The sequence below is a fragment of the Lepus europaeus genome, chromosome 13, assembly GCF_033115175.1.
Source record: "Lepus europaeus isolate LE1 chromosome 13, mLepTim1.pri, whole genome shotgun sequence".
Lineage (NCBI taxonomy): Eukaryota > Metazoa > Chordata > Mammalia > Lagomorpha > Leporidae > Lepus > Lepus europaeus.
The window spans coordinates 51,400,471-51,420,575 of record NC_084839.1 but is presented as its reverse complement, the minus strand read 5'-3'; the positions used below and the strand labels follow the sequence as shown (position 1 = coordinate 51,420,575).

The 20,105-nt window shown below is 45.9% G+C and overlaps 1 protein-coding gene across 4 annotated transcripts in view; it reads left to right on the top strand.

Annotated features, from left to right (window-relative positions):
• The window catches only part of CLHC1 (clathrin heavy chain linker domain containing 1), a 59,265-nt gene extending 40,258 nt beyond the window's left edge, over nt 1-19,007 (top strand). Inside the window, exons 12-14 of one of the 4 annotated variants that reach the window (XR_009867800.1) lie at nt 1,183-1,375; nt 3,774-4,012; nt 18,887-19,007. Coding sequence is in view for 2 of the 4 variants with exons in the window: in XM_062209449.1 (XP_062065433.1) it covers nt 1,183-1,379 (197 nt within the window). In the remaining 2 variants the exon portion in view is untranslated. Of the gene's footprint in view, nt 1-1,182; nt 3,748-3,773; nt 4,013-14,732; nt 15,448-18,886 lie in introns of those variants that run through there. The other 3 variants (XR_009867799.1, XM_062209449.1, XM_062209448.1) reach the window with 3 other exon arrangements.
• The last annotated feature ends 1,098 nt before the right edge of the window (nt 19,008-20,105 follow it).

Here is a 20,105-nt window from a genome sequence, read left to right as displayed (position 1 = left end):
GTCTAAGGTCAAAGAACAAATGGCAGATTACTTGAAAGCATATTTATTAAGATAATTTTATATTTTGAAATTATCATTACAGATATCAACTAGAATATTGATAGTAAAATAATTATGGTCCTAAATAAAAAATAACAGTGATGACAGTGGAGTATCACAAATAATATAGCTAATAAATAAGAAATGAGATTCATAAATTGTTAGATCCTAAAGTATTACTATAATTGATTTTCAAAAGTAAGTAGTATTAAGTTTCTTTAAAAAACAAATTATTTCATTTCCTGTAGAAAAATGTTTGTTTTAGAACTGCATCGTTAAGAAGTCTCCATTTAGAGATAAGATAGAGGTTTGCCAGAATTTATTTTTTTTTTAGAGATTTATTTATTTGAAAGAGTTACACAGAGAGAAGAGAGGCAGAGAGAGGAGAGGCGGGGCGGGGTGGGGGGAGGTCTTCCATCCGATGGTTCACTCCCCAATTGGCTGCAATGGCTGGAGCTGTGCTGATCCAAAGCCAGGAGCCAGGAGCTTCTTCCGGGTCTCCCACGTGAGTGCAGGTGCCCAAGGACTTGGGCCATCTTCCACTTCTCTCCCAGGCCACAGCAGAGAGCTAGATCAGAAGTGGAGCAGCCAAGTATCAAACCAGCATCCATATGGGATGCTGGCGCTTCATGCCAGGGCATTAACCTACTGTGCTACAGCGCCGGCCCCTGCCAGAATTTCTTAAGCCCTTGGGTCAGCGCTACTAAGGCATTCATCAGCGTTTGACAGGTCATGAAAACTTAACAATTAGGTTCTCAGTTATTTGATAGTTTCTGGTGGTGTTTTATAGATTCTATGAATAAGAATATACTTCCATTCTTCCCTTGCTGAGCTCTCTGCCTTATAGCCTGCAACATTTGCTACCTTAGCAAGAAGGAGGTAAGTGGAAGGGTTGGAATGTGAAGATGGTAGAGATTTGAATTGAGACATTAAGAGGTTAAAATGATAGAGGAGGAGAAGGAGCTAACACTGGAGTACTTATGAGTTGAACTGAGCAGTCCATATGTTATATCATTAAACGTAGGGGATTCAGGGGGAGTTGAATAGTAACTGAGTTGAGATTTTGTCTCTATTTTTGAAAAATTGCTATGTGTGGATTACTAAGTAAGTACCATACTATAATACCATATTTTTCCTCCTCAGCTGCTGTTGAACATCTTGTGATAAGTGATTCCTTTTGCTCTCTAGAAACGTGGCAAGCAATGGCAAATATATGTTTACAAAATGGCTTTGACAAGTTATGTAATGACATCATGTCCATCCTTCGATCTCAGGCTGGAGTGACAGAAATTTCTGAAGAGGATGATACAGTCAATTTAATGGAACATGTTTTTTGGTAGTTCTGTATCTTCACCAGTTGAGGGAGCTTGTATAACATTTTATGTATGTTGGTTGGGCAAACTGGTTTGGCATAACTCACTTTTAAATAAATTTAGAGTATGAAAATCTCAGAAATAACACTTTGTCATTGACGACATTTAGATTTGTCCTTGAAAACATTCCTTTACCCTATGTGGTCATTTCTTATACTTAATCTTGCTAAAATCTAGGAATGTAACTGTGTAAAACATGGTAGGCATTTTTATCTAAATGCCTAAGCTAATGTTCAGATACATTCCTTTCTGATAATCTAATTTGATAGCAAAAACTGAAGAAGTTATGGGAAGTATCCTTTCAGACTGTTTTCCTAAGTATCAAGTGCTACAAACCTGACTTGACAAGAAAAACAGGATGTCATTTCAAGGTTGAATCCTCTAGCAAAACCCTATAGAGTATAGTAGTAACTTTAAATTGCTGGTTTAAAAACATACCCCATGCTTTGCCATAGATAAATATGACAAAGATTAGGTTTCTACATAGAATTTGGGAATGTTCTTATTTAGTAAGACCAACCAACTTTTGCACAGAAAGACTTGGGATTTCTGTAGGTACTGAAAATATAATACAAAGGGCCGGCGCTGTGGTATAGCAGGTAAAGCCACTGCCTATATTGCCGGCATCCCATATGGGCACAGTTTCAAGTCCTGGCTGCTCCACTTCCAATCCAGCTCTCTGCTATGGCCCAAGTCCTCAGGCCCTTGCACGTGCCTGGGGGACCCAGAAGAAGCTCCTGGCTCCTGGCTTCAGATTGGCACAGCTCCAGTCATTGCAGCTATCTGGGGAGTGAACCAGCCGACAGAAGACCTCTCTCTCTGTCTCTCTGCCTTTCTGTAACTCTGCCTTTCAAATAAATAAGAGAAAATCTTAAAAAAGAGAAAATGTATCATAGGAAGTGATTTTGTATGATTTAAATTGTTCAAATAAGTATTGAAAGTTCAGAGATCTTTGCCATGGGCATATATGGTACTAAAAATATTGAATAATCAGTATGGCATGGGTACCAATCAAGCTGAGCAGGTAGCTAAATAATCAGAACAGCTTTCAGCCCTTACACCACACCAGAGCATACCAACCGTAGGACAACCTTGACCATGCATATGGTAACAATGAGCTACTGCTACATAGAGGAAGAGGAAAGAGCACAAGTCCTTCTAACTTCAGATTGATTTTTTAAAAAGATTCACTTATATATTTTTAAGTCAGAGAGAGGGGGTCTTCCATCTACTGTTTCACTCCCCAAATGGCTGCAGCCAGGAGCCAAGAGCTTCATCCAGATCCCCCACATGGGTGGCAGGGGCCCAAACATTTAGGCCATCTTCCGCTGCATTTCCCAGGCCATTATCAGGGAGCTGGTTCGGAAATGGAGCAGCTGGGACATAGTGGACACTCACATGGGATACCAGCATTGCAGGTGGTGGCCTCACCCACTGCTCCACAGTACCAGCCCCTGCATGCTGCTTTTTATTTTCTAGTAGAAAGAATGTGAACTTGGAGTCAGACAGCCTTGTATTACTTTTTTTTTTTTTTTTTTGAAAGGCAGAGTTTCAGAGAGGCAGAGACAGAGAAAGTGAAGTTTTCCATCCACTGGTTCACTCCCCAAATAGCTACAATGGCCAGAGATAAGCCAGACCGAGCCAGGAGCTTCTTCTGGGTCTCCCACGCAGATGCAGGGGCCCAAGGACTTAGAACATCTTCTACTGCTTTCCCAGGCCACAATAGGTAGCTGAATCAGAAGTGGAGCAGCTGTGACTTGAACCAAATGCCCGTATGGGATGCTGGCACTGCAGATGGCAACTTTACCTGCTACGCCACAGCGCCAGCCCTTTGTATTACAATTTTGGCCCTACCTGTTATTCTTTTGTAAAATATGGGCAATGATACCTCCCCTTTGTGTGGTGTGAGGATTAATGACAATATATGTATAGTGTAAATGTGTAACATTATAGGTGGAACTTCACAGATATGAGCTATTGTTTCCATGTGATAGATTCCACAAACACGGATTTCTCTACTTAGTTTATGCTTACTAAATCCTGTGTTTCTGTCTATTTGTATTATAGGATTATCCTTTTTGGGAGTATGATATGTTAGTATAACTTATTGCATATGTAAGCTGTTTGTTCATGCTCATGTTATAGTTGCCTGGCTTATTTTATAAATTCAGAAGTACATTGGCTGTTTGAAATTTTTCCATATACTCAGAGTAGTAAACAATATACTGACTAATTACAATTCAGTTTCCTGAAACCTAAGTATTTTTACTAAAATGATACATACACAAGTTTAAAAACCAATATATTACTAAAAGGACTTGTAGTGACTCATAATATTTTGAACTCTGGTCTTTACATCAGCTGTGAGTTTTGAAAAGAACAGATGAAGAGTTGACGCTGTGGAACAGTGAGTTTAGCAGTGGCCTGCAGTGCTGGCATCCCATATGAGCACAGGTTCAAGTCCGGCTGCTCCACTTCCAATCCAGCTCCCAGCTAGTGTGCCTGAAGATGCTAGCAGCTGAAGATGGATTAACCCTGCACCCTTGTGGGAGACCCAGAAGAAGCTCCTGGCTCCTGGCTTCAGCCTGGCCCAGCACCAGGTATTGTGGCCTTCTGGGGAATGAACCAGTAGATAAAAGATCTCTCTCTCTCTCTCCTTCTCCCTCTCACTTTCCCTCTCCCTCTCTCTCTAACTCTGCTTTTCCAATAAATAAATAAATCTTTTAAAAAAATAGATGAAGATAGGGACAGAGAGAGAGGATATTTCAGCAGCATTGGTTCTTTATCTACCAGTGGCTTAAAATCTTTTTATTCTTTGAGAGCTGTGTGATTGATGGAAAGCTACCATGTGTTCTCTGACAGAGCGTAGCGAAAAAGACGTGACCATGAAAGCTAGAAGGCTGAAGCAGGTATATGAATCTGGGGAAAGCTGCAACAGCAGCTGTCGTGTTCTGTTAATTTTGCCTTGGTTTTAAATTGTTTTTCCTCCACTCATTATTTCTCAGTTAGCATTTTACTTTTGTCAGCTTTTTCAAGGACAGTGAACGTTGTTGAGTGAATATAAATTAAAATGCCTGGAGGTGGAAAATGGAGTGGGGAGGAAGAGGAGGAACAGAACAATCAAGTGGGGAAGGAGAAAGAATTGAGTTGTGAGCTACGCAGGACTTGGCAACCATGAGAACCTCCCTGCGAGCTGCTCTGAACAGGTGTACGCTGGGCCTCGCACAGAATCTGCATTCCAGACCGGCTGCTGCTTTTGTGTCCTTTTCCTTGTGTTTAAGGACTAGGCGATTCCAGCTCTGAGTTCAGTAATTCTGAATTGGTGCAAATTGTTTCCTAGCGCTTCTTGACCTTCTGCTTAGATTTGAAATCCTAAGATTCAATGTCAGCGTCAACTACATATACTTGAATAACATTCTCATACAGTTTTCTGCTGTCAAGATTACAACTTTAGTGGGAAGGCACAGCATATGTATTTAAATTACTAGCAGTAATCCCTTAGTAACTTCTAAAATTCAGTTCATATTCCAGTTTACAAATGCTTACAAATGAGTTGTTCCATTCAAGATCTAAACAACATTTATATGGCTTTTTTTTTTTTTTTTTAATTTAGCTCATCATTCTTTCTCCCCCTGCCACCCCCCACCTCTGAGGGCTTGAACTGGCTGGGTTGTCACTGAGAATGTCCCACATTCTGGATTTGTCTGATTCTCCTTGTAGTAGTATTTAACTTGTTAGCCTTTCTCCTGTTTGCTACACTAGATTTCGGTGTAACTGTTTTAGCAAGGATACCTCACAGGTGGTGCTGAGTATTTTGCATACTTCATGTTAGGAGGCACAAGCTGTTTGATTCATCCCGGTGCACTTTGAGATGAAGTCCAAAATCCTTAGCATAGTCTCCAAAACCCTGCATTGGCAGGGTTCCAGTTGCCTCTTGCCTCATCTCTTCCGGTGTGCCTACCTTTCTTTGAACTAGACACTGGCCTTCTTTCTGTCCTTTTGATAAGGGCATATTTAGGCTGCTTCTCCTACCTAGGAGTCCTGGCCCTGCCTTTTTATTTCAGATCTCAGCTTAGTTCAGGCTTCTTCAGGGAGGCCTTCCCTGACTTCCTTAATCAGGCCAGCTTGCCCTTTATATAGGAAGGGCAACATTCTGAGGATGTGGTGAGTGGGGGAGGCTTACTGTATTAATTTGCTGTGGCTACCATAGGGGAATACTATCAACTGAATGGCTTAAGAAAATAAAAATGTACTGTCTTGCACTACTGGAGCCAGGAAGTCTTAGATCCAGATGTCAGCATGGTTGATTCCTTCTGAGGGCACCGGGGGAGGAATCTATTCCAGATTTCTCTTTTTGGCTTCTATATGGCTGTCTCCTCTATGTCTCTTAACATCATCTTCCTTTTATGAGTTTCTGTGTCTAAATTCCTTCTCAGAAGTACACCAGTTATTTTAACTTGGTTACCTTTATAAAGACACTATCTCCTCTCTCAAGGGCAAATTCTGAGCTACTGGAAGTACATATGAATTTTGAGAGGACATAACTGACCCCACTGAACCCATTATGGTAGTTATATTAGCACAAAAAGTCAAACATAGTACTGGGCTCAGAATCAATGCCCAATTAACAGTTACAAATGAATAAATACTGAGCTGGATCTGATATCTTTCACAGTTAATGCCAGTCTCATGAATTATCTTTACTTTTTCTTCACTTTTTTTTTTTGGTAAATACCATTGATATATAAACATACACATATACATTGATAGCACACATTCTGAAAAATGTACAAATTGTAAGTATAGAACTCACTGGTTTTTTCACAAAGTGGCCACAACAGCCAGTGCTGGGCCAGACTGAAGCCAGGATCCAGGAGCCAGAGCTTCATCTGGATCTCCCACATGGGTGGCAGGAGCCTACGTAATTGGGGCCTCTTCTGCTGCTTTCCCAGGCACATTAGCAGGGGGCTGGATTGGAAGTAGAGCACCTAGGACTCCAACTGGCACCCATGTGGGATGCAGGCACTGCCATTGCAGATGGCAGTTTAATCCACTGTGTCACTTTTTATTATTATTTATTTGATTTATAATTATTTATTTATTATTATTATTTATTTGAAAGTCAGAGTTACACAGAGAGAGGAGAGGCAGAGAGAGAGAGAGAGAGAGAGGTCTTCCATCCACTGTTTCACTCCCCGGATGGCCACAATGGCCAGAGCTGTGCCGATTGGCAGCCAGGAGCCAGGAGCTTCTTCCAGATCTCCCACGTGGGTACAGGGAACCAAGCACTTGGGCCATCTTCTATTGCTTTCCCAGGCCATAGGAGAGAGCTGGATTGGAAGAAGAGCAGCCGGGACTAGAACCGGCACCCATATGGGATGCCGGCGCTTCAGGCCAGGACATTAACCCACTGCGCCACAGCACCGGCCCCACCACTTTTTTTTAAAAAAAGATTTATTTATTTTACTTGAAAGTCACAAAGAGAGGAGAGGCAGAGAGAGAGAGAGGGAGAGAGAGAGAGAGAGAAAGAGAGGTAGGTCTTCCATCCACTGGTTTATTCCCTGGATGGCCTCAATGGCTGGAGCTGCACCAATGTGAAACCAGGAGCCAGGAGCCAGGAGCCAGGAGCTTCTTCCAGGTCTCCCACGTGGGTGCAGGAGCCCAAAGACTTGGGCCATCTTTTACTGCCTTCCCAGGCCATTGCAGAGAGCTGGATTGGAAGTGGAGCAGCCGGGTCTCGAACTGGCACCCATATGGGATGCCAGCACCACAGGCGGTGGCTTTACCCACTACTCCACAGTGCCAGCCCCACCAAGCACTTTTTTAAAAGATGAAAAATTCCTACTTTTTATGTGATTGAAATTTTGTTGAGTTGCTAAAGTATAAAAAATCAAAGTATAAGTCTGTTGGTGTTTTGTTTCCATTTATTTGAGAAGCAGAGAGACAGGAGTACCAGACCACTGGTTCACTCCCTGAATGTCTGCAACAAGCCAGGAGCTGGGGACTCTGTCTGAACCTCCCACATGGTGGAAGGAACCCAACTACCTGAACCATTATCACTGCCTCCTAGGATATGCATTAGTTGGAGTCAGGGATTAGAGCTAGGTATCTGATGATAGAACAAAGGTATCTTAATTACTAGATTAAATGCCCAACTTTTTTGTTTTTAACTTTTTGCCTTTCATAATCTCATAAATGTCTTTCATTTCTTCTTGGGAAAAAACAGCATTTGACCATATTAAAGCCATGTAGCACTACTGAACATACAGAGTTATCAATTCGTAGATATAATTGGCTGTGTCCTTTTTTCTTTTCTTTTTCTTTCTTTCTTTCTTTCTTTTTTTTTTTGACAGGCAGAGTGGATAGTGAGAGAGAGAGAGACAGAGAGAAAGGTCTTCCTTTTTGCCGTTGGTTCACCCTCCAATGGCCGGTCAGCTCATCGCGCTGATCCGAAGCCAGGAGCCAGGTGCTTCTCCTGGTCTCCCATGCAGGTGCAGGGCCCAAGCACTTGGGCCATCCTCCACTGCACTCCCGGGCCATAACAGAGAGCTGGCCTGGAAGAGGGACAACCGGGATAGAACCTGGTGTGCCGGCACCTCAAGGCAGAGGATTAGCCTGTTAAGCCACGGCGCCGGCCTTTTTCTTTTCTTTTTATTTATTTGAAAGGCAAGAACCAGACAGACAGCTTTTCTACCTGCTAGTTCAATCCCTAAATACCTGCAGCAGCCAGGGCTGGGCTAGGCCAAAGCCAGGAGCCTGGATCTCCATCTTGGTCTCCCAAAGGTCTCCCTCTCCCTCTCCCTCTCCCTCTCCCTCTCCCTCTCCCTCTCCCTCTCCCTCTCCCTCTCCCTCTCCCTCTCCCTCTCCCTCTCCCTAGAACGTAATCCTTTGCCTGTTGCTTCTCAGGATGCACATTAGTATGAAGCTGAAATCAGAATAGAGACAGTACTTGAAGCCCAGCACTCCTATATGGAATGCAGACATCCCAAGCCACGTCTTACCTGCTGAGCCAAATGCCCACTGCTATTATGTTCAGAATTTAAAAAATATGTATTCAAGGTGCTGGCATTATATGAGTGCCAGTTGAAGTCCCAGCTGCTCCACTTTCCATCTAGCTCCCTGCTAATGCTCCTAGGAAGGCAACAAAAGATGGCCCAAGTGCTTGGACCTCTGCCACCCACATAGGAGACCCAGATGGATTCCAGGCTCCTAGCTTTGGCCTGGCCCAGCCCAACCACTATGGCCATTTAGAGAGTGACCCAATGAATGGGTGACCCAATGGATGGAAGATTTCTCTTTCTCTCTGTGTGTATCTTTTCCTCTCTCTCTGTAATAACTCTGTCTTTCCAATACATAAATAAGTTTTAATATATATATATATTCACTATATAATGAAGATACTATTATTCATGGAATATTGTCTTTCTTTTTTTCATCAGCTATCTCTAGGCACTCTCTCTATCTTGGGAATCTGTATTCTCTCCTTGATGTTCTGTTCTTAGACTCCAAACAAAAGGTCACTCAGAAGTACCTGTAGGGGTCAGGGACTACTGTAAATGAGTGGAATGGATCACATTTAGATACAGGGGGATCTGAGGACTTTTCAACAGCGGCGGTTTTGGCAAATGCCAACAGTTTTTATAAAGTTGGACTATAGACTTGTGTTATCCTCTCAGAAGATGGAAATGTAGATTTGATGTGAGCAGTCTTTCATAGTACTTTGTGGGCCAAACAGACTGTATCTACAGAGCAAATTTAACCTGTAGGCCATCAATTTGATAGCTTGGTTCTAAACTCAGGAGGCCAAATTTAATTTCTTGTTTCATCAATTTTAAATGAAGCTTTTTTTTTTTTAGTGGATAAAAGAAGTAAAGAATTATCCTGCTTTCTCGTGCAATTATCATGCTTTCTCAGAAAGAGCTACAGAGTACCTCATCTATTGATATACTGGTAACAAAAGGGACAATAGCTAGTATAGCTAATATGTGTATTGCCAATGCAATATGGAGGCCATTGTAATTTCTAATGCAGAGAAACTTGAAAGGCAGCACAGATATAATCTGTGTGTAGAAAGATTCATGTAATTTTGACACCTTCTTCCACATTAAGAATTACTCTAGGTGATAGGCATGTGGTGATGGCAGTTAAGACTCTACCTGGGACGCCTGTATCCCTCACGAGAGTGCCTGGGTTTGAGCCGGCTCTGCTCCCTGTCCAGCTTCCTGCTGCTGTGTACCCAGAGGCAGCAGGTTACGGCTCAAGTGGTTGAGTCACTTGCACCCACATGGGAGATCCAGATTGAATTCCTGGCTTCTGCTTGGCCCAGACCCTGGTATCACAGGCATTTGAAGAGTTAGCTAGCAGGTGGAAGATCTCTGTTTCTCTGTCTTTCAAGTAAAATAAATATTTTTAAAAGAATTAATCCATCAGTATCCTTCCCCAATGCTATTTCTATAAAGATGGGTAAGAAGCAGTATAACGTTTTTCAGAAGAGTGCATTTTAAAGATTTCTCTACATGGATCCTTATTTCTGTCAGTTACCTTTTGGTGGGAATCCCTTTGTGCTGTGGGGGGCTGCCATTATCACGCTGTTCTGCCTGCAGCCATAGTCAGCACCAAGCATTTTCAATCCTGCACAGAGTGCAGGCCCCTCTTTCAAGATCTCATGGGGATCAGTGTGTTAAGGCCGCTAAGGAGAACCTATCTTTTTCATCCAAGGAGCGATTGCATGGGTTGTATTCTGTTACCTTGTTTTCTTGGGTTTGGTCAAAAAGGTAATATAGTAGCTTTAGTTAAATTTGGGTTTAACATAAAGTGCATGTCACTCTCCGTTATGCTTTGAATGTGTCCCCCAAAGTTCATGTGGTAGGCGCTTGATCCCCCAGTTCAGCATACTGGGAGGTGTGGACTAACAGGAAGTATTTGGATCCTGGAGCACTGCCCTCATGAATGGATTAATGCCATTGCCAAGGGAGTGAATTTGTTGTCCCCGAGGTGGGCTGTTCCTCCGCGGACACTTTCGGGCCCTTTCTTGCTCTGAGTCCTGCAGCCTTGTGATGCCGTCCACCGGTTATGCAGGAAGAAGGCCTGTGCCAGGTGCTGGCACCTTGAGCTTGGATTTCTCAGCCTCTAGTACAGTGAGCCAGCACATTTCTGATTTTTTCTTAGTTATCATGCAGGAGGTATTCTGTTCTCGCTGCACAAAACAGACCAAGACACTCCAGCTCTTCATTGTACATAGATGGAGATGCCTAAAACAAAACCATCATTCGTTTTCTCCGGGAACTCTTCCCTCACAACTTACAAGCACACGTTTTAAAAGCACAGACTCAGTATGAGAATATACATTTTTGGAAGCAGCCTCCACCAGTGGAGCTGAATTATGCAAAATCTTGGCCAAGTTTCTTAAAGAGCTAGGCATTTATATGTTAACGGTTATAGATGTTTGAACTGCAGGCTTTGACCAATTCCTTTGATTGATAAGCAAACAGGTTATAAATCAGTCTGAAAAGTCTCCATGGTATTCTTACTCAGCCTCCCTAAGTGAGCATTTATGCTGATAAGTTACTGAGCACCCAGAGACAGGTTGTGGTGATACTACGATGGTAAGGAGGGGGACAAACATCAGTGGGTCACCAGTGGCCTTCCAGTCTGCAGAACGGAGGCAGGTCCTCATTCTGGCACCAGAATGACTTTGCTTGTCTTCCTGAGGGCACAGAACAGGGGACTGCCTGTCAAGGTTGTTCCATCTAGTCTCTTGCTCAAGTGGTTCTCTCTAAAGATGGAGAAAACTCCTTTAGGCTGTTTGTATGTATAAATATTCTCTTATATGAAAGTTTCCTCTACCCTCTGAGAGTGCCTTTCCAGGTCTCACATAAACATGGTGGTCTTCAGCGTAGGAGATGGGCTCTGTGCGGACCATATCTGGAAGGAATGAGAGATTATGAGGAGTTCCTATCACCAGAAAAAGGCACATACATTAAGGTCAAATGATACATCAATCCGACATTAGTAAGATTATAGCAGCTTTTACTCTGTGACATGTAATTCATGAAAAATTGCTCACAAATGAACATTTTATAAGTGGAATTTTATAAATCATAATACCATTGAAGCAGTCAATTTGAAGACATCTTTCTGGGAATGAATCACCAACTGCGAATGTATCTGCCTGGTAAATGGTAGGACTGCCTGGTGCAAGATATGCCTACGCGTGGGGCAACAGCAGGCACCACAGATACTTATTATATTCGTTTGTGCCTAAATGTTAGTGAGAGCAGTGGAGGTAGTTCTGAGACTGCACATCAAGAAAACTATTATAAATTTTAAGCACGTATTAATAATGAAGACAGAAGAGTAGAAAGGTCGCTCAGCTTTGGAAGAAAACAAAAGCACAACCACAGTGCTGCCTTTGAGTGTATAAAGGCCCTCACAGTAAACATGAATCAGCTTTACTCTACACGAGCCAAAGAATTGAAGAACAGACGATTTCTGTCCGAGACAGTGATTTGCTGATGGGGACGGTTACGAAATTTACTCATCTTGGTTAAATAAGGCAATGTGGAGAAGTAGCTGTTCTAAGAGATTAAAAAAGATAAACTTGTTGCCATTACCCGTTATAATTATGGTAGCTTCCTGGTGTTGAAAGAGGAGTCCGTATGAAAGATTCCTAAGATGTTCTTTTTATTAAGGCCCATGCAACATCCAAAATTACTTAATTCAACAACCATTTCCTGATTACCTTCTAGATGGCAAATGAGACATCCTATATATCTTGTGGTTACTTGCTGAACAGGAAGTAAAAGTTAAACACAAACGATTGTTAATACAATATGTTAAGAGGTAAAATGGAAGAATCATAGCAGGACAAAGAATTTTCTTTGCTTGTATGCATTTACTAGGATGTAGTACCAATTTCACTCAGTAGATGGCAGCAGAGATACCAGCAAGACAGCAATTTGAATTGTTTTTCTCTGGTCATTTTGTGGCTGGTCATAGTTTTGAATACGGCATTATAGATGTTAAGACTTGGGCAGCTCCAGAGCCATTCTTGAGAGGTGTGTATCCCCAGGAATATGACCCTTTAAGGAAAAAATCCTTCTACATTATAACATTTTTAAAAAGACTTATTTATTTACTTGAAAGTCAGAGTTACAGAGAAAGAAGGAGAGGCAGAAAGAAAGAGAGAGAGAGGTCTTCCATCCACTTGTTCACTCCCCAGATGGCTGCATTGGCTGGAGCTGCACTGATCCAAAGACAGGAGCTTCCTCCGGGTCTCCCACGCAGGCGCAGGGGCCCAAGGACTTGAGCCATCTTCTACTGCTTTCCTGGGCCACAGCAGAGAGCTGGATTGGAAGTGGAGCAGCTAGGTCTCGAACCGGTGCCCACTTGGGATGCCGGCACTGCAGGCGGCTGCCTCACCTGCTACGCCACAGTGCTGGCCTTTATAACATTTTAAAAATTCTAGCACTTGTTTGAGCTTTTCAGTTGCAGGGATGAAAGCAGTGAGAAGGGCTTTCCTTCCTAGACATAAGATGTCTTTCAGAGGCCATATTGCAAGGATCCCACACTGTTGGCGGCCTGCCCCACTTGTCATGGCTTGGCTGACTTTTCTGTTGGTGCACTTTGGGCTTAAGTATAGGCTACAGAAAAATTTTTGCTGATGCCTAAACTGTAGCTTTGAAAAAATTTGGTATTCACACTTTGGTCTTTAGGAAACTACAATATACAGACAAAAATATCTCAGGCTGGTCAACTTACTGCCAGATTATAGAGAGTCTCTTTTCCAAAATCTTTGTGATGGTTTCAAAACTCATTGAAGAGGATATCAACTTTCTCAGCTTGTAGGATTCAACATGGGCAAATGAATTATGACAGAGTTAAAAGCAAGAGACATCTGTTTGTGCCTCTGAATAAGACCCTGATCTGAGAAGTAATTCTGAGCATTGTGTGTGTGTGTGCGTGTGTGTTTTTAAAGATTTATTTATTTGAAAGTCAGAGTTACACAGAGAGAGAAGGAAAGGCAGAGAGAGAGAGAGAGAGAGATGTGTCTTCAATCCGCTGGTTCACTCCCCAGATGGCCGCAATGGCCGGAGCTGTGCCAATCTGAAGCCAGGAGCCAGGAGCTTCTTCCAGGTCTCCCACACAGGCACAGGGGCCCAAGGACTTGGGCCATCTTCTACTGCTTTCCCAGGCCATAGCAGAGAGCTGGATTGGAAGAGGAGCAGCTGGGACTCGAACAGGTGCCCATTTGGCACTTTAGGCCAGGGTGTTAACCCACTGCGCCATAGCGCTGACCTCACATTGCATGTTTTCTAACCAGACCTGCCAGCTCACAGACCCCCACAGAACACAGGGCTGTAGGAGGGAACCTGGGAGGCAAGGCCAAGCTGCCTGTAACCTCGCAATTGGGGTCTCAGTTCTTGTCTATTTCTGTAGCTCCATCAAAAGCCAGGCGACGAGCCTGCCTGTCAGGCAGCTTCTCCTTTTTTTCAGGCCAGTTGAATGTTTAGAGGACAAACAACAATGCCTGAAGCTTCCTGAAGAGGTAAAATGTTTAGGAGGACACAGAATTTGTAAGTCAGGGTTTCTCAATCTCTGTACTGTTGACGTTTTGGGCCCGTTATTGGTGATTTGAGGCTGTTCTGTGTCGCCTTAAGCTGTTTAGCCACATTCTGGTCTCTTATCCAGTAGATGCAAAGAGCACCCCAACACACACACACACAGACACACCCACTCCACTCCTTTCTTTCTTTCTCCTGCATAAATCATGATTTACTATGCAGATCTTCTTAGAAAGCATGATGAACTTAAATATAGGGAAACAGAGCTTATCTCACGTTCAACTTACATCCCAGAAATCTAAATATCTAGCAGATTCTCGGCAACAAAGAAGTAACCAGTGTGCTCAGATTTCTGTCATATGCGAAAGACAGCACCCCCAAGTATGAGCTCTGAGCTCTAACCAGACCTGCCAGCTCACAGACCCCCACAGAACACAGAGCTGTAGGAGGGAGCCTGGGAGGCCCTGCTGACAGCCCTGCCCCCTCCCTCTCTCTGGGTATGGCGTCCTCTCTTTTCCCTGCCTCGGGATCCTTTCCTGTCATCTCAGTGCGGGAGCTGGGTGCAGGCTGTGGGGAGGCAGAGCGGAAACCAAGAGAAGTGTTCTTGGTGGCCTCGGATGCACTTGTTACTGCGCTGGATGTTGTTTGCCACAGAGGATGCTAAATGTGGGTCTACTAGGTGAGGAACTGACACAGCCACTGCACTGACCAATGTTCAAACCAAGATGTGAAAAGGGCTCTTTTGTACCCTTTCTAGAAAGCCACAGTGATGACGAGAGGATTGAAAACATAACCTTTTGCAGAAAAGCTCATGCAAAATTGGATCATTCACCTTGAAGAATGAATCACAAAGCATCACTGAACCTCATGAACATTTCCTACCTCTGCTAGAGGTAACAACAACAACAAAAATTAACAAGGACTTGCCAGGACTGCAAGGGCACTTATTTTTCTTTTTAAATTTGAGGGACACAGAAATGGAAAGCTCTCAACTGCTGGTTCACTTTTCAAATGCCTGCAAAAGACCTTGACTGCACTGTAGCCAGGGTCTAGAAATATAATCCACAGGGCCAGTGCCATGGTACAGTGGGTTAAGCCACCATCTGCGGCTCTGGCATCCCATATGGGCAACGGTTCAAGTCCCGGCTGCTCCACATCTGATTCAGCCAACTGCTGGTGCACTTGGGAAAGCAGCAGAGGATGGCACGCATGCTTGGGCCACTGCACTCATTGTGGGAGACCCAGAGGAAGCTGCTGGTTCTTGCTGTTGCAACCATTTGGAAAGTCTTCCAGTGGATGGAAGATCTTTCTCTAATTTTTCACCCTCGCTCTAACTCTGACTTTCAAATAAATAAAATAAATCTTAAAGCACTACAGGAAATGTAATCCACATCTCCCACATAGGTGACAGGAAGCCAGTCACTTGAGCCATCAGCACGACATCCAGGGTGCACATTGGCAGGAAGTTGGAGTCAGGAGTGGAGCCAGGTATTGAACCCAGGCACTCTGGCGTGGGATGGGAAGCATCTTAACTAGGGTCTTAACCACTGAGCCAAACACTTGCCTCCAGGGGAATGTGGTTGATGGTTAAGGTTTATCAGCTGTATAAGTGGGGCTGTGCCTAGGGTGGTTCTGGAGTCTTCTGAAAGGTCTTTAAGAAATGCTGGCCGACTGGCTGAAGCAGGGAGGGAATGGCCTTTGCTGTGGTGCTTGGATGGTCTAATAAACGCCTGTGGTGGGCAGTGAGGTGACACCTGACTTTATCCTCTCAAGGGCTGGGGTCATGTTCTTTCACAGGTGTGAGTTACCCAACCAGATTAAGTGGGTAGAGCTCTACGGTCTGCCCTCAGAGGGGCTCGGCCACTAGGAGTTAAACTTCCAAAACCGACATGGAGAGGATTTGTTGTCATGTTTCTTAGGGAGTGCTGTTGGCATCAACACTGTGGAAGGGAAGGGAGGGAAGCAGGGTTGTGTGGAGGGAGAAGTCACCCTCTGACGCAGCTGATCACTTGGAATCCTTGGGAGCTGGGAGGCTCCTCTGAGGTGTGCACAGTTGGGGCACTGCGGCCAGGCCTTTATACTCCTGTGGGTGATGCCACTGGAAGAAGGCATGACGATGGGGCAGTTCCCTCCAGCCCCAGCACGCTCCCCCCAGAGGACTGAGGGCCCAGGCTCTCCTTCCAGCAGCTTTCCTGCCATGTGGAGGAGTAAAACCCCGGATGCATGGAAGTGGACCTGGGGTAATGTCCTAGCTTCCACCACGAGCAGCCTCTCCTGCCTTCACCCTTTACTTAGTTACACAGAAGCGCTTTCCCTCCTCTGGGAACATATTTCACTCTCCCTCGTTTTCATCCAACCCTTTGCCAACCTAGTACATGGAGTAAATGCGAAGTCACAGACTCTATTTGTTCTGAATGTATTCCTTCCTCCCTTCCTCCCTCCTTTTCTTCCTCCCCCTTATTTCCTTCAATTCTCATCGGGTAGACTCACGGTCTCGTGACAGCCAGTCTAGATGGTAAATTAAATGTCAAGCAGATTTCTTCCTCTTTGAAATTTTTCCATTACTCCCTTGGTGGCCACATGGTCGCCCTCGGTCCTCTGCAGATACCTTGTGGCTGAATTCCCAGGGCAGTGGAGAAGCCAACAGGATGCAGGACTACAGCCTGGCTTAGCTCCGGCGCAGGCTGTGGGGCCTGGGTCGAGGCCTGTCTCCTGTATTAGCTCCCTCAGACGGGAGAGGCCTTTGGACTAAGTCATCTCCAGTACTCCAACACTCAGTATGTCGATCTGAAGGATTGCCACAAAAGGAGACCGGGAACAAAAAAGACGACAGATTTTCTCTTTAGTCTTCCCCTCCTATCGCAGCCACACAGACTGTCTCTGTGCTGTCTTTCCCAGATACGACATGCGACATGTGGGGTGCGTTATGGCGTCGTCTGAAGCGTTTGGGGGAGTGCAGTTTTACACTCCCATGGCGTTTTGGAAGCTAGTCTGAATTGGAACCAGAAAGTTCTCAGCATCCCATCCTGTCTGCCAGGCCTGGTATGAGGGGAGGTGACGGTGTGGTGTTGGGAGCACACTGCAGGGACAGAGGGTTCCTGCTGCTGACCCCCTGCCTTTTTCTAAATCTAAATGGATTTGCCTGGCCCGGTTGCTATTCTCTATAGCGGGTTTTCTTGTTTTGCTTTTTGCATGATGCTGAGCCTGGCTAGCCATTGGCCCAGGCTCAGAGAGACCAGGGAAGGATCCTTTAAACTGTCGCTTCTGTTGCAGGCTACTTGTCTTATCAGTAATGACAGATTGTGACAAACGAGTAGCATAGTGTAAATATAGTGCAGAGGGTGGAAGTTGGAGGGAAAAAAAGTCTAGAGGAGACGTGGACTGGCTGTTTGGAGGGCAGAGCTGGACTTATTTGCGTAGAAACTCAGGTGTTGTTACTTATTTATGGGGCACATTTCCCCTGAGGTGTGGAAAATAGACTAGCTGTGAACCTGATCCTTGCCCTAGAATGCTCACGGTCAGCGGGCAGAGCCCAGCAGGGACCACCTCCTGCTCCTGCCACCCAGGGCAGGGTGAGGGTGGGGGGGGGATGGAGTCCAAGAGGTCTGTTTACTTGCGCTCCCCTCCCCACGGGACTGTGAGGGCCTGGAGGGAAGGGCAGGTCTTTGATCACTGTGTGGATAGCCTTCAGGCGTGCATAAACGGACAATGAGTGGGCAGCGAAGAAGTCCACGGAGTGACGGTTGCAGCTCTGAAGCTGGAGGGAGGAACGTGCCAAAGAGGAGGGGAGGCCTTGGGTTTCTCAGACTGGACAGCGTGCTGCAGCGAGAGGGGGAGGTGGTTTGCAAAGGCTGAGGGGCAGAGGGGGTCCGCGGTGGACCTACTGCGAGAGAAAAACCCGGAGCAGCCTTGGCCTTCTTCCAAGGACGTAGGTCTGACTCCTCTGGAACAAAGCGAAAGATAAAAACAAGCCCCTCACCCCCCACTGCCTGCCCCAGCCCACCCTTCCCCCAGATTCCCAGTGGTGCCCTGCCACCCAGCAGAAAGAACAAAGAAGTGATTTAAGCATCCTGAACCCGAAAGAGCCACTGCCCACCGCCGGCAGATCAGCAGAATCATTGGATTCCAGAAAACGCCGAGCCTCTGCGGCCTCTGTATTCTTCCATCCTGATGTCAGACTGCGGGCAGCCCACGCGGAACCGCTCTACGAGAACCTGCGGCAGGGCCAGGGCCTGTGGGAAGATGAGGGCAGGAAGGAAGGGCCGGCTTGCCCTGCCTGGAACCCGCAGGCTCCGCCTTCGAGACGGCGTGGGACCCGGCTGTCTCCCTGCTGCCGGTGGTGGCGAGGCCGTGGCTGGCGCTTTGAGCTGATGAGACGCAGATGTGGCTGTCTCTGACATCAGTCGGAGGCCTGGCAGCAAAACAACTCATCTCAAGCAGTTCAAATACAGGGACCTCAATCAAGGGATTATTAACAGAGATGTGAGCAGGGTTTAGGGAGCGAATAAGGAAGGTGCAGGTAGCCAGAGATTTATGTCGGTGGGGAGCCATTAGCTCCTGAGGGCGGAAGGGCAAAGGGAGGAGGGAGATCCCAGTGACAGCTGGAACTGTGGAGGAGGGGCTCTGTGGGAGCTGTCATTCCCGGGCCGGGGACAGGGCACGGAAGCGGGAGGGAGTGGGGGAGAGAAGTACTCTGCGTGTTCTTCCTGCTGGGTGGGTTCATCTGGCCCAATGGGAAGCCAGCCAGCAAAAGGGCCCAAATGACGTATTCTTCAGGGTGGGCCTCCCAGAGGCTTCAGCATGCATGAAGTTGGGCCGTATGCAGGATGACAGTAGTCATTCAACTAACATGATTGCGTTTGTTAGTTGATGCACATGTGTACATTTTTAAAATAACTTTCTTTACCTTAGGAACCCAAGTATGTGAGCCATCATCTGAAGCTGCACTTGGGACAGAGCTGGGACTCGAAGCCAGGCACTTCCATATGGGATGCAGGCATCTCAAGCAGTGTCAGTCTTCATGCTAAACACCTGCCCCAACCATAGAATTTTAAACAATTCCTGTAGCTTCTTATATTTTACATTGTTTAAGGCTCCAAATTAATCTGGAGGGCTGGCGCTGTGGTGCAGCAGGTTAAACCACTGCCTGCAGCGCTAGCATCCTATATCAGTGCTGGTTTGAGTCCCAGCTGCTCCACTTCCTATCTAGTTTCCTGCTAATACACCTGGGAAAGCAGCAGAAGATGGCCCAAGTGTGTGGGCCCCTGCACCCACATGGGAGACCTGGATGAAGTTCCTGGCTCCTGGCTCAGCTATGGCCTATGCAACAATCCTGGGAGTGAACCAGCAGATGGAAGATTTCTCTCTGTCTTTCCCTCTCTATAACTCTGCCTTTCAAACAAATAAATCTTTAAAAATGAATCTGTAGGGGCAGTGCCATGGCTACTTTGCTAATCCTCTGCCTGCGGTGCCGGAATCCCATATGGGCGCCGGGTTCTAGTCCCGGTTGCTCCTCTTCCAGGCCAGCTCTCTGCTGTGGCCCGGGAAGGCAGTGGAGGATGGCCCAAGTGCTTGGGCGCCTGCACCTGCATGGGAGACCGGGAGGAAGCACCTGGCTCCTGGCTTCAGATCGGCACGGCGCACTGGCTGTAGCAGCCATTTGGGGGGTGAACCAACGGAAGGAAGACGTTTCTCTGTGTCTCTTCCTCTTAATGTCTGTAACTCTACCTGTCAAAATAAATCTTTAAAACAAAATGAATCTGTAAAGCAGGCCGAGCCAGGGGCTCCCCCAGAACAGCAAAGGCTGCTGGGCCCAGAGCACATTCAGGCTAGTGGGGAGAGGAGGGGAGGAACGGCTTGAGGCCAAAGGGGCTTTAACCACCACGCAGCACAGAACTCACTGGGCCAGTGGCACTCGGTCCACTCTGTTGAGCCTTTGTAATTTGGCCACATCTGGGCCTTCTGTCCTGAATGCGGGGAGGTGGTTTTTGCTCACCAGACCATCCCGTGCAGAGAGAGGTCCTACAGGATGCTGTGGGGAGAGACCGCCTTCGGTGGAAGGAAGAGCAAGCAGGCTGGTCCCCAGTGCTGTTGCTGAGGAAGGAAAGGGAGCAGAAAGGCCGGAAGCTGG